Source organism: Artemia sp. Qi Xiang Cuo, chromosome 13 (genome assembly GCF_049724085.1).
Source record: "Artemia sp. Qi Xiang Cuo chromosome 13, ASM4972408v1, whole genome shotgun sequence".
Classification (NCBI taxonomy): domain Eukaryota; kingdom Metazoa; phylum Arthropoda; class Branchiopoda; order Anostraca; family Artemiidae; genus Artemia; species Artemia sp. Qi Xiang Cuo.
The window spans coordinates 63,506,010-63,520,828 of NC_142806.1; the positions used below are offsets into that span (position 1 = coordinate 63,506,010).

The following is a 14,819-nucleotide window of genomic DNA, read 5'->3' on the forward strand; positions in this document are numbered from 1 at the left end:
ACGAATATAATAAAACGAGTATACAATGACTATGACTATAATAGGCTCCTATAATGATAGTAGGGTCCTTTGAATTTGAGAGAATCTTAATAGATAATAGGCCAAAATATGCTCCTATGAATATAGGCTATTATAATTATAATGACTATAAAGTTATTTTGTTGTAGCAGCTCCTTTAAGGAGCAAGGAAAGCAGAATTCGAGAGCTTCTTGTTTAATAACTTTTTATACCCTTCAATGATTCATTGCTTTTCCTCTGTTCATTCAAATCGTTGAGTATTGTTTCAAAAGAGAGCTATCAATATAACCTAGGATTTTTCAGTAAGTTTTAGGTAAGTAATGGGCATTTGCACCTGACAAGGCTATTTTAGTGCCCTTTGAAGCTATGGTTTAATGTCCTTTTTGAAAGACTATATAAAAGAGCTATATAAGAAGATTCTTATTCGTATTATTTATATAAGAGTAGAAATTTCTTAATTCTATAAGAAGAGGAATAAAAGAGCTCTCTGTTCTTGTTATTGAACGCTTTGCAAGTACCTTCTCATCCTCCCACCTCGAGCCGGAAATTCCAGAGTAACTACAAAATATGTGGCTAGTAATAACGTCACCTCCGTTACTGAAAGACAGAATAAATATTTTTTATTTGCTTAAAGTGAAATATATTTCGTCAGTCAGGTATCAAGAGGACGTATCTCCATAATTGTAAATTTTCAGAAAAACAGAAAAATAAACCTCACAACTTTTTTATTTACTCTCTGATGACAGTAAAACAAAAATGTATAAATATGTATTGATTTTACATACCGATTCGTTCTTGTTTTACGGTTATATTGGGGAAATTAAAAAAAACTCTGAGTTTTTTTGCTCTTCTGAAGATCTACAATTATGAAGATACTTCCTTTTGATATCCAACTGACGATTTGTTTTATTTTATTTGTTATAAGTTTTTCTTTTTTTATTATGAGTGTATATTGTGTCCCATTTCATTATAATTTTTTTATTACTCCGTTTGTTAATTGTTGTTCCAAGAGGGAAATAATTCCCATTCATTTACTGATATATATGCATTCCAAGCCATATAAAACGAAGCAAAGCAAACAAACCAAAAAAATTAAGCAAACTTCTTTCTACTGGGCTCCAAGTCTTTTAGGATAAAATAGTCAATTGCAACAATATATGTAGGGTAGGTTGATCTAAGAATCTTTTGTAGCAGCTCAGTTTTACCACAGGCAAATAAATTTTAGCTTAAATTCATGCAACTAAAAAGAAAGTTTCCCAAACCATGTCCTGAAATTTGATCTTAAGGAATTTGAGGATATTATTGACTGTCTTATGAGATATTTGCCCTTGAAGCCAAGGCCGTATCCAGGAGGCGGGTGTAGGTTTGAACCCCCCCCCCCCGGAAATGTCTGTCTGAATTGTAAAAACATAATAAAAATGAATATAAACAAATTTTTTATGCGTTTTTTAAAGTTTCTTGTACCCCCCCCCCCTCCCAAAAAACCCTGGATACGACCCTGCTTGAAGCTGTATTTGTTAGTGAGTAGAGTGAAACAGAGCAATAGCCTTATTGAAACATACTCAAGTAGCGTCCAAAATGAGTCCATGAAACTATGTTTATGCATTTTTTTGTCTCTACTGCGAAAAAGACCATTTACCTTATAGAAACACATTAAAGAATATCAAAATGATTTCCAGCGATAGGGACAGCAGCTATATGAGCCCTTGAAGCTACATCAACACTATATTTGTTTGTATTCACAATGAAAAGAACAATTTCCTTAGAAATAATTAAAGGGGATTCCAGGTAGAATTGGTAAAAGAATGTTCCAGATACTAAAGGGTAAAATGGTATTCCAGCAATAAGGGACGTCATGGGTAACATGGTAATTTCAACTGATAGGGATGAGAAAAACAAAAATTTTCAGTTAAAAGAGAAAAGAATGCACTTTTGACTGATTTTCAGGCAATATTTAGGCAATTTTCAGCGGAGTTGAGGGTATTTGATCTGAAAATCTATCTTGATTTTCACCTGTTCTCGTATGTTAATACTAACGAGGAGGAAAAATATTTTGCCCCTTATCCCCAAACAAAAAAAAATTATATCCCCTCCCCCTCCCCCCCCCAGTCACTCCAATTAAAAAACTGAGTTTTTCAACTTAAACCCCCACCCATAAGACAAACCTAGATAGACTTGCCAGAACTACAAAAATTCGTCGCTTTTTGATTAAACCTATTAACTGTATGCTATTTCTTTGATGAAAAACACTCACTCGCCTTCAGCCACCCCGCAACGCGATGATTTAGCTGGAGCTTAATGACTTGCAGGAAGTTGGGGACAATTATAAACTATACATGAAAAATATTTTCCTTGAAATTCTATTTTATGACCAACTTATTGCATACATTTTCAAATTGTCAAATGATTTTTTCTGTCAGGTTAATCAAAATATTTCAACTCGGTCAAAAACTGTCAGGGAAAGTTTGAAAATATAATGTATCACAAGGATAAATCTAGCGGTGGATATTTTATTTTAATGTAATATCTTACCTTTTACATATGATTTTTTTTTCTCTTAAAACTTTTTTTGTTTAAAAAAAAACTTTATAAGTAGAATAAAGAAAAGCGAATAGTCAATAAATACTTACGATAAAAAGAAAAGGCAATAGAAATAAATAGCCAAAAAACATATTAAAGAAATTACCCAAAACAAGAACTATCTTTTCCCTGTTTTGAGAAAGCAAAAAACCAAATAAAAACTATAAACCTTTAAAAAATTTAAAGGAGATAAAAGTCTTAACTAAAAGAGCAAAGATCTTACTGCACACGAATGTTTAATTGAGGCTGACAACGAGAACAAAAACCGAACTATTTATTCAAATAAATATTACTATTACACCCTTAGTGAAAAATTACTTTTCAATTAGAAAAACCGCGCTTTATATCGGAGTAACCGGACTTAACATTTACATCAAGAGTACTAGGCCGGAAAAAGCTAATAGCCAAAAAGTGACAACAATGTACATAACCATAGTTATCTTTTTGCCTCACAGTACATACTTGACAGATGTGATTGGTTCAGTATGATAAGATTGAGGGACTGGGCAAGCGAAACAGCTCGTTGTTGCCACATCATGCATGCGAATTGTTGGATGCTCAACTCCGACAACTAGAAAATCTCCAGAGGGATGGTAAGACATACAGTTAATTGGAAATACATCCTGAAAGAAGAAAAAGAAACAGATTCAGGGAAAATAGGAGATTAACATGTGCTTTTTTGATGCTCACTCTATATGGTCAAAAGCAAGGGGAAGGGGGTGTGAACCCTGGCCTGATTCCCCGGTTTTGGCACCTTGATAGATTGATTTAGCTCGGTAGTTGGGACCTTCGACATTTTTTCGCCTTTTTTTCAATTTTTTTTCGATATTTTTCACCTTCCTTTACTCGAAAGAAAGCCTCAAGAAAGCCAGCAAAGTTGATCAACAGGTCAATTTGAAAAAAAAATTAGGTGAATTTCTATAGCTCTTCATGACCTTAAATGGTTTACATTGTATTTGCATTATACTACATTTTTCATGACTCTTCGCGTGGCGTAAAACTTAGTGGAGCTTATGTGTTTTTTTAGGGGGAGGTACTCCTTTTTTAGTAAAACTTACGAAAAGACAATGTCAATGTTTTTCTTACTGTTTAACTATGAGTTAAACAGCTAAACTTTCAACAATAAAAATCTGGATTTTTATCATACTTTTTCTGTTTTTGGCGGAATTTTTAGGCCTTCCCGTCGAATCTTTAATGAATTTCTTTTCAGTTTCTATAGCCAATTCCCGATAAGGTTTTTACAATGATTTACACGAAGACTCTCAACACGAAGACTCTATGAAGGCTCTACACACGATGGGATGATTTATGATAATAAATACTGCATATATTTCTAAATATGATACACTATAAAAACAAGGAATCAATATATATATAAAAACGAAGAAAATCTTGGCCTTGGAAAAGAGTTTTTTTAATGTTAGCATTTTTTTTTTTTTTTTTTTTTTTTTTTTTTTTTTTTTTGAAAAATTTCGGTGTCACATCTAGAAGGCTTTATCAACGGAAAAAAGGGAAAAAATTAAGAAAAAAACGAATTTCTGTTTATTTTTTTGCATAACATTTATATTTTTCTCATCTTTAATGTATGTTTTAATTTGTTTAAGCTACTCGTAGTTTTTTTTTATTGATAATGGCTTCTGCATGTGAAAGCAAAATATTCCAATTTCATTAATATTTGTTCAAAAAATATATCCTCTTTTCCTTTCAAAGTTTACTGTCTTACTAAAAGTTTTACGCTCATTTCATTTTACTATACACTTAAAAATGAAGCTGATTAAATCGTTTGCAAAACAAGCCGTAAAAACTCACATATATAGTTTTTGATGACTTTCTTAGCGAGACTTTTGTGTAGTCAAAAAACTTGACCGTCATATCCAAGGAACCTGATGTAATAATAGGCTCTCTGGGGTGAAATTCCAGTGCAGACACTTCATCCGTATGATCTATAATAGTTCGTATGACCGGATGCTCTTCTCTTTCCATTACAACGGTCTCTTTGGCCCTTGCCACCATACGATCCACATCCATAATCTAAAATAAGAAATAAGCAAGGTTCGATTCCGATGAATAGTTGCTAAATAGTAGCGACAGTAAGATATATACCCGTGCCACATTATAGTCATACTTGTCGATAAAATCAAAATTACAAACAACTACAGCGTCAATTACGTTTGCCGTTCGTAATTTATCTAGTTGGACATGGTTCAACTTTCAAACTTTAATTTCTTGACTGACCAATCAGATTCAAGGTTTAAAACATAATTTTTAAAACTAGAAAAGATGGAAACTTAGAACAGCGGTTTTTCTATCTGGGAGAGGAATCTGACAAAAGTTAAGAATACTCAGTATGAGTGAAGAGCAGTTGGACACAAATTACTGTTGGTGCAAACTCTTTAAACTAATTTCTTGCAATTTTTATTTTTTGTTTTTTAAATATAAGTTTGACGCTAAAATCAAGAAAATTGCCTTATTATTCATGATATTTTGCTTTCTTTATTGATAGATTTGACTATGATGTGGCACGGGCAATAAAGTTACCTGGGAATACATATTAAAAGGAGAGGAGAAAAAATAAGTCCAAGGAGAATAGAGATTAGCTATTACATATTTGAAATCCGGTAGTAATACCACACGGTAGACGTCATACACATAGTATGACGTCATATACACGGTAGACGTCATACACATAGTATGACGTCATACATACGGTAGACGTCATACAAATAGTTTGTGTACATTGATTGGTTTCTCGGTGAGAGAAGCTAAAACTCGATTCAGATTGTTGAACTTAGTCGATAAGCAAAACACAAGCCATCTAGGTATGTCAAAGCTCTGGAAGACAGAGTTCATTGAGCTATGCTGCAATGCAGTAAATGTTTATTCTGGTACCACCTGTTTTGTGATGAAATATCAACAGACCAATGTAAAAAAAAAGCTCTAACTGGTTTTTCTCAATAGAGACTGCATATGTTAATGCTGATGATTTTTACTCAGATACTAAAAATACTAGAACTACAGTTCCCACTTCCCACTCTAAATCTTCTATGTCTTAGAAGGGTCCCTAAATTTAATTTGTGTTTTTATAAGAGCATTGTAAATTAGTATAGTAAAATTGAAAATTAGCTTTTATAAAGGCATTAAATACAATGAACTGAGATTTATTTTCTTGAATTGCCATTCAATATCGGACTTTTTATTCAGCTACCCTTTCACCGTTACATTGATTTTCACCGTTTCACCGTTACCTTTCACCGCACATTTTCATTTTAGTGGTTTGTTTTTCGTTTTGTTTTTGTTTATTTTAGTGGTTGCTTTTTACAGCCTTGATTATTTTTTCTATATTTGCACTGAGGACGGCTGAACGGAGGTCTCAGTTTTATGCATTCCCTCATTTTATAAATTCATACATTCTTATTGCGTTTTTGGCTTAAGTGACTAATTGCATAGTGACTAAGTGACTAAGTGACTAGTGACTAAGTGACTAAGTTCATGCACTCTTCAAAGTAAAGTTGATTATGATGTTTATAGGCCGTACATACAACCGTTAAAAACATATCAAATATTTGTTTATATTCATTTTTGTTACGCTTTTACGAGTCGGACAAAAATGTCAGGGAGGGGGGGGGTTCAAGCCCCCTAACCCCCCCCCCCCCTGGATACGGCTTTATTTCAATCGATAGATTCTGAAAAATGGATAAAGCTTTTTCAAACCAACTTCATGAATTCTACTGGGACGCCTTCTTCGGAGAACGCATTAATAATAAAGTCCCAATTTACCTTCATGAATTACCCATGACGTTTTGACACTAAATAAGTAGGTGAAAGATTGTACAAGGGGAGACAAATTAGCGAATAAAAAAAAGTGCAGTTTTGTTATCAACAAAATTAACAAAGCCTGTGAAAATTACGGCCACTGTTTCACCAGTAGATTCTTCAGCTGAGAGATTAAGAAAATAACAAACTACAATCCAAAAATTACCGGATGAAGGTTTTAATCAATGTCTGCTATTAAATGATCAAGGTATTCCGTCAGTGCAAGTATATTTAATAGTTTTATTATTTTGCATCCATATGTCAAAAACATCATCCGCTTCCCTTACTTACTTATAAAGACACAGCAAACAGTATTCCAATAGTCGAAAGCGACCAACTTTAGATGATAATCGATTTGGTCGATTAAAATCGACCAAGCTTAAATCGACCAAGTTTAGATGATAATCGACCAAGCTTAGATCGACTTGGTCGATTAAAAAATCGACCAAGTTTAGATGATAATCGACCAAGCTTAGATCAACTTGGTCGATTTTTTAGTCGACCAAGTCGTTTAGATGATAATCGATTAGATGATAGGAAGAAGTTTAGATGATAATCGACCAATAATATATCGACTTGGTCGGTTAAAAATCGACCAAGTTTAGATCATAATCGATCAAGCTTAGATCGATTTGGTCGATTAAAAAATCGACCAACTTTAGATGATAATCGACCAAGCATAGATCGACTTGGTCGATTAAAAAATCGACCAAGTTCAGATGATAATCGACCAAGCTTAGATCGACTTGGTCGATTAAAAAATCGACCAAGTTTAGATGATAATCGACCAAGTTTAGATCGACTTGATCGATTAAAAAATCGACCAAGTTTAGATGATAATTGACCAAGCTTAGATCGACTTGGTCGATAGAAAAATCGATCAAGTTTAGATGATAATCGACCAAGCTTAGATCAACTTGGGCGATTAAAAAATCGACCAAGTTTAGATGATAATCGACCAAGCTTGGATCAACTTGGTTGATTAAAAAATCGACCAAGCTTAGATCGACTTGGTCGATTAAAATATCGACCAAGTTTAGATGATAATCGACCAAGCTTAGATCGACTTGTTCGATTAAAAAATCGGCCAAGTTTATATGATAATCGACCAAGCTTAGATCGACTAAAAAATCGACCAAGTTTAGATAATGATCGACCAAGCTTAGATCAACCTGGTCGATTAAAAAATCGACCAAGTTTAGATGATAATCGACCAAGCTTAGATCAACTTGGTCGATTAAAAAATCGACCAAGTTTAGATGATAATCGATCAAGTTTAGATCGACTTGGTCGATTAAAAAACGACCAAGTTTAGATGATATCTGAACATCTTTTTAGGGCAGATGGGATACTTCTGTTTAAGCTTCGATATATCTGGATCAATCAACTGCAGAACACAAGATATTTTCCCTGAATCTCAGAAACCTATTAAATGCCAACCTCTTCAACTAGTTTTCTCCAAATTACCCGTCATTTAGTTACAGAGACGGGTATAAAAAAAATACATTAAAAAAGGTATTCTTCTCGAGTACCCCTTTGGTATCACCTTTTTTACTCTTCATTTGACTGCGTCAAAGCCTTACCTCACACTAACCTTTTTGTCCTTATTTAACTTATTTTTAGACAATTTTTTTCCTGTTCACTTTTTTCGTATTTCCCACCTTCTCTGTTTTTTTTTATATTCTATCTTTACTGTATTTTTTTTACCATTGATATACGCAAGTATATTGAATCCCCTCCCTATCTCCTTACTTATTATTGTTATTGTATTAGTCCATTGTACCAAAACACATGTTTAACTTCTGACGCTTTATTATTTATATTCAGTTTTGTGTTTTGACTCTATTTTATTTGGTCTTAAGCTTTTAACTAGTTTCATTGTCATATCTTACTTGTTAATAACTTATTCATTGCGTACTAATTAATAATGCTTGTGTACTTCAACATAATTTTCATGGCAGACATTTAGGTATTTTAGGGCTAGAATCAATTTGTGGAAATTAAAAGAAACACTTAGAAGTGTAAAAAATAAAACAAAATATAGGGGTTGAAAACAAAATTTTAAAAACGTACAACAAAATCAAACCTTAATAGAGGTATCAGCAGATCCACTAGCAACTAACTGTCCATCACAGCTAAAAGCCAAATATCGACCAGGTCCTTTATGTTGTACCGAATACACACAGTCATACATTGCTGGCTCGGGGGCTATGGTGGCGATGTCCCCTTCAAATTCCATGTCTAAACCAGGGCCCAAGGCTGTTTCACTTTCTGCTCTTTTCGATTCTACAAAAAAAGAGAATAATAACAATAATGGCAATTAAAAAAAATTACTTTCCAGCCGGTGACTCATTTGCGAATGGCGTGAATTGTACACTGTCTTGGTTTGCAGTCTGTTTTTTTTTCTAATACGTTACTTTTTCATGATTGTTTTTATTTTTATTTTTTTTAGCTACGAACGTCGACGCGAAACACGCATCATTTCTATTAGCAGTAAAAGAAGAAAAAAACTCGCTTAGATTTTTTTTTTATCCAAAATCTTGCGAGTTTTCTTACTATTATGATTGTCGAATTCGAATTTTTAATATGTTTAACTAAAACGATAGGTTTATGCATAAGTAAAGATCAAAACTTCAAAACGAGTAAAAATTATCAAAAAAAAACTTACTGTGGGACCACACAGTCCTTATAAAGATAAATTTTATCATTTGCTTACAACATATTTAAGAGCCTTTTTCAGTACAACTTTAATCTGCCTCATTCATGTACCCAGTAATACCAGGGGCTGCCATAAAAGCCCAAAGGAGCAAAATACTCCATTTTTTCTTAATACTTCGAATATCTATTTTTTTTCGTCTTCGAAAATTTGCTTTGAAAGCAGATGTCTATTAACATGGCCTTTCCATACAATCTCTTATTTAGGGGGTTTGTTTTATAGTATATATAAGACCCATCACTTTTGAATGGAATTTCATATAAACCTTGATGTTCACTTGTGACTTTATCTTTACCTTTATTAAGAAGAGAGGAAATAGTAGTACCTAAGGGGAAGTGAACTTTGATACCATACCGTCAGAGCTTACGTCTAAGTATATTTGTAATACCCTACATTTAAAGAAATTTAAGGCGTATTAGGTGAAAACTTTAAGGTGAAAACTAAGGTGAAATTTAAGGTGAAAACTCGTAGGGGTTTCAATAGCTAAAATGAGCTTAAACAACAATGTCATTATGCTGAATAATAAGATAAAATTCGGACAATATTTATCAGTGTTGCTTTTTAAAAAAAGAAGAGTTAATTTCAGGCATAAATAAGGACAAAGACTTTTCCATTATGGAAAAAAAGAAACTCGATAGAAAAAGATAAATTATCATCATTAATTTCATTTCTTAATAATATTCAAATGCATCTTGAAATGCCACATTGACTTTGAAGATTACAACATTTGAAAAAAAAGTAAAAGTAACTTACAGTTGTTCTACTAGTGCACAAAACTTTACTTTTGGCTCAGTCATTAACTAAAATTAATTGGTCGTGGTAGTGAACATATTGATGCTAAAGCCGCTATAGTGCAATAAAAGCACTATGTTTTTATTCTGAGTTCACTCATACTTTCATCTAACAACACCGTTTGCCAGCTATAAGGTGCTGCAGTTATAGATTAAGCCTATTAAGGCTTATAGATTAAGTCCTATATAGCTATAGGACTATTGATTTAAGCCTGAGTCCACTAAAATGGCACATAAAACCTAAAGTTTTGCTCTGTGGCATGGTTTTGTTAGCGTGAAAAAAGGCTGACTTGTCTGGTCATTTATAGTTTTTAGTGAGAGTCAGCAGCAAAACAATCATGGTGACAATATAGTTTGTTTCTTGAAACGAACATTTTATGACGAACAGGTATTTATGCAACAATTTTAAAAATGAAATGATGGAAATCAATGTTAACAACTGATATTAATATAATACATCTGTGTTTATTAAACTAAAAAATTAAATGGATTGAGAAGTTGAAGAAAGGAAGACTATTTGAGAGAAAAGCTGGATTTCACCATGATTCCAGGATATCAAAACAAAAGTTGCAAGATCATAAAGTGAGATAGCCCCAAAGACATCTCAACCTCTTCAAACCAATTTAAAAGAATAAAAAATTCATTTTTCCGGGCATTTGAGACTCTGCTCAGGTTCGGACCTGCATAAACCTATGCTAGGTAGTAATTTTGCAGATGTCCAGAATGAACTTTATATCATTATGTAGCCCAGTTATAAAGAAGTATTGAAATACTAGATATACATTAATCACTGTATTGTAGAACAAAATAACTGAAAATCTGAATGATTTTTTTCGGCTTTTTTTTGGTAGAATAGAGTAGAATATTTTTATTTATAACACGTACATAAATAAATGTCACAAAACAGCGCACATGCCTAGTGGCATACTTTAGCACTGAAAATAATGCCAACGAAAATACACAGCCATTTTCTAGCTAAATTTTACAACAACGAAAAAGAAAACCCTAATGAATAAAATGCTTAGCATGTCATAAGATATTTCTTCACCAGTCTTAGAAAATGTCGCTTATTGCTGCATTCTCGAACTGATGCTGGAATTGAGTTCCAGATTTTTGGGCCAGTGTGACGGATGCTAAATCCCGCTGTCGATGATGTTGGGCGAATTTTGCACGAAAAGTCTGAACGATGCGTAGTAGGATAATTATGAAATTGAGAATTAGTTGAAAAAATGCCGGAGAAATTTACAGATAAATTACTATATTGATAATCGTGACAAATACTAGAGATAGAACTTAAATGAAGTTGGTCCAAAGAGAAAATTTATGAAGTCCCATATAGGTGTCTAACTGAAGTTCTGCAATCAACATTAAAAAGAATCCTCATTACTTTATTCTGAAGTATTTGGAGAGATTTGAAAACAGACGGAAAGGTAGATGCCCAAACCGAAATGCAATAGAGAAAATATGGGTGGACGAAAGAATAATAAATAGATTTTAGACTAGCTTTAGGAATGAAATGACGAAGACGAGTTAGCATGCCAATATTTCGGGAAATTTTTAACGACAGTGTTTTTACATATTTATGAAACGACAAATTTTCATCTAAAATAATCCCAAGATATTTGAACTGATCTACCCGTCTTAATTCAAGACCATTCAAGAAAAGAGAGAAGGTATATGACACTACTGATCCAGTTCGCGAAAATAACATATATTGGCATTTTTTTTTCATTAAGAGCCAGTAAATTCCTTGAATACCAATCAGATACAGTTAGTAACGTACTTTCGAGGTTCTGGAAAAGAACTGATAGGTACCGATGAGAAGCAAAAATTACTACATCATCAGCAAACATTATAATTTTACAAAGAGGCAAAACTTCTGGCAAATCATTTATAAAAAGAATAAATAGAATAGGCCCAAGGACAGAGCCCTGAGGCACTCCGTAATTAATTGGAAAAGTTTCGGAACGGAGATCACGAAATTTATCAACACAATCTAGTCGTCTCCCAGAAAGGTAAGATGAAAAAATTTTTAACAGCTTGTGTTGAAAACCCATAAGACTTTAGTTTAAAAAGAAGCAACGAATGATTTACGGTGTCAAACGCCTTTGCGACATCAAGAAAAATCACCAACGCGTGTTGACCATCATCTACTGAATCATTAATATTTAGTAAAAGCTCATGAATTGCCAGTTCAGTTGACTTTCCTTTTATAAAACCATATTGAGACGAGTGTAAAATCTTACTATCAAATAAATATTTTTGTAATTGACTATTTGCAAGTTTTTCCAAAATTTAGCTGAAAACCGAAAGTAGAGAAATGCCTCTATAATCTGAAGGGTGAGTTGAATTCCCAGCTTTAGGTAATGCAATAAAAATTGCTTTTTTTAAAAGCTCAGGAAAAAACGCATGTATAAGTGATAGATTATAAATATATGCCAACAAAAATGAAAAGCTTGACGCTATTTGCTTTACGGTTTGAGCCGAAAATCCAAATTCGTCCTTAGAAAAACTACGTTTAAGCTTCAGAATACCTTTTTTCAATCTCATGAGGCATAATATCAGAAAAAACTAATTTTCTGCATGTTGCTCATTAATTGGAACAAAAGGGGAATTCGGTTGCATATTCATAGTCGATGCAAGTCTAGAACCAATATTACTGAAATAATCTAAAAAAGCATTTAAAATTTCATTGGGCTCTATAACATTTTCTCCATTTAAAACAAGGCAATTAACACTAGTATTCTTACGACTATGAGGACGTATCTTTTCATTTATCAATTGCCATGTTTTTCTCATATCTGATTTATACACAAAAATTTTATCTTTATAATTTTTTCTTTTCACTTGTCTTATATTTGATTTTAGCTTATGCCTATAAACTCTTATTTCTTCAAACGACTCAGGTATCTGTAATTTTAAATAATTCTTAATTTTTCTATTTTTATGCTTTAACGATGTCAAAATATCTTCAGTAATCCATGGGTCAAATTTCTGCTCAACCTTTTCATGCGAAACTCGTGTTGAAAAACCCCGATCCCGCAGTCGCATCATTTGATCAATAAAATCTGATTACGCAGCATTTGCGTCATCTGAGCCATAAACCGAACTCCAATCATGGTCACCAATTAACTGACGTAGAACTTTACAATCAATCCATGTATATCGCTTTTTTGAATTATCCATTGTTGAATCTCGATGTTGTTTATTACTATTATTTAAATTTAGAAGAACACTCACCGGAAAATGATCGGACATATTAGACAAAATTACTGACGATTTTTAAGCGTAAAATAAAACAGGAGAGAAAAATATATTATCTAATAATGTAGCTGTGTTAGCTGTAACTCTTGTCGGCAGAGAAATACTTGGAAGAAAATTAGAACACAACATCATACTTAAAAACTCCTTATTATTTCGAACATCAAGATTCAAAAGATCAAAATTAAAATCACCCGAAATAATAATCGGTTTTTTCAACGCTTCCAGATTTTTCAAAAGCGGTTCAAAAACTTCAAAAAATATTTTTGGGTTACCCGACGGAGATCGATAAACAGACCCGAAAATAAATGGATTACAGCCCAAAGGTACAACTTCAACAAAAATAGTCTCACATTAACCCTTCATCAAAAACAGAAAAATCACTGAGAATACTAAAAGACCAGTCATCACAAATATACAGCATCTGACCTCTTCTCGCATTCTGACACCTTATACGCAAAATACACTTCATCCCGGGCAGATCTAACATTGTATGGGGTGTATTAGCAGACAGAAAAGTTTCGCAAACTCCAACAATGTCTATAGGACTAGATGCAAGCAAATGCTTCAGTTCATTGAATGCACTTTGTAGCCCCTGGGCATTTACATGTAACGATCGGATCGGAAAATCACAACTTTTTGTTTTATCCGATAGAAACTCGCCTGAAGAACAATCATATTCAGGTAGATTATTTACATAAAGCATATCTTTATCACTTCCGGTATCTGAATTTAGAATAGCATCTAATTTCGAACGAGAATCAAGAAAACACTGAAAACGATCCATAAACCTAAAAAAAGAAAAGAAAAATTCAAAGCTTCTTAGTTTAGACGACAGGTTCATATGACACATTGAGAATCTGAACTACGTCGGAAATCGTTTTACACGGAATGATTTGCTAACCGCACTTGACATAAACAACACCTCGTAAAGTCCATACATTTTTCAATTCAAACTTATTGCAAGCAAGCTTGTAGATTTCTTGTCTTTCCCTGGTTAGAGCCTCATTTACATAGATTTGGGTACCTTTCAAATTCTTGCGATTCATTCTTGGCACAGGATCTCAACTGCAGATGCCTCAGTAAAAAATGTAAGTTCAATCGGAGTTTTTATTTCCGAGGCACCTCCCAAACGCCTTGCACCCTTGACTACGGATTTATCAAGATTGAGTCCCATTTCACTGTTAAGTCGAGCTAATACTTTCTCACCAATGTGAGGCAAATCATGCGCAGGAGAGTTTATCCCAGATACAATGACTTTAGTCAGAAGAGAAGACTGGTTTATATCATCCAGCTTAGTTTCAAGCTTTTGGAGCTCTGCGCAATTTTGAACAATTCTTGCCCGCAAATCGCCAAGTGATTTCTCAAGCAGTTCAAATTTACCCTTGAATTGCAGATCGATCGCCTCATAGACAGCTTGCGTAACAGTATCAAGAAAATCTTACTTAATCTGTGTCACCGGAGAACTCCCTAATCTACTGCACTGCTCTTCCACTCTCCTACGAATTTCATCCTGTATGCCGTCACGAAGGTTAACAATTTCTGACTGCATCAAGTTAAACAACTCAGATAAATCCCCGGCTAAACCTTCCGAGTACTCCGTACACAGCCTTATCGCTCTCTGAACATTTTTTCTGCCA

At 33.4% G+C, this 14,819-nt stretch overlaps 1 protein-coding gene across 2 annotated transcripts in view; it reads right to left on the bottom strand.

Moving 5' to 3' along the window:
- Positions 1-14,819, bottom strand: part of LOC148945538 (cleavage stimulation factor subunit 1-like) — a 60,254-nt gene that overhangs the window by 19,703 nt on the left and 25,732 nt on the right. For both annotated transcript variants that reach the window (XM_089099565.1, XM_089099566.1), the window contains exons 3-5: positions 8,498-8,697; positions 4,408-4,629; positions 3,061-3,221 (exon numbers count right to left, since the gene is read on the bottom strand). In XM_089099565.1, coding sequence (XP_088955691.1) covers positions 3,061-3,221; positions 4,408-4,629; positions 8,498-8,697 — 583 coding nt within the window. The remainder of the gene's footprint in view (positions 1-3,060; positions 3,222-4,407; positions 4,630-8,497; positions 8,698-14,819) is intronic.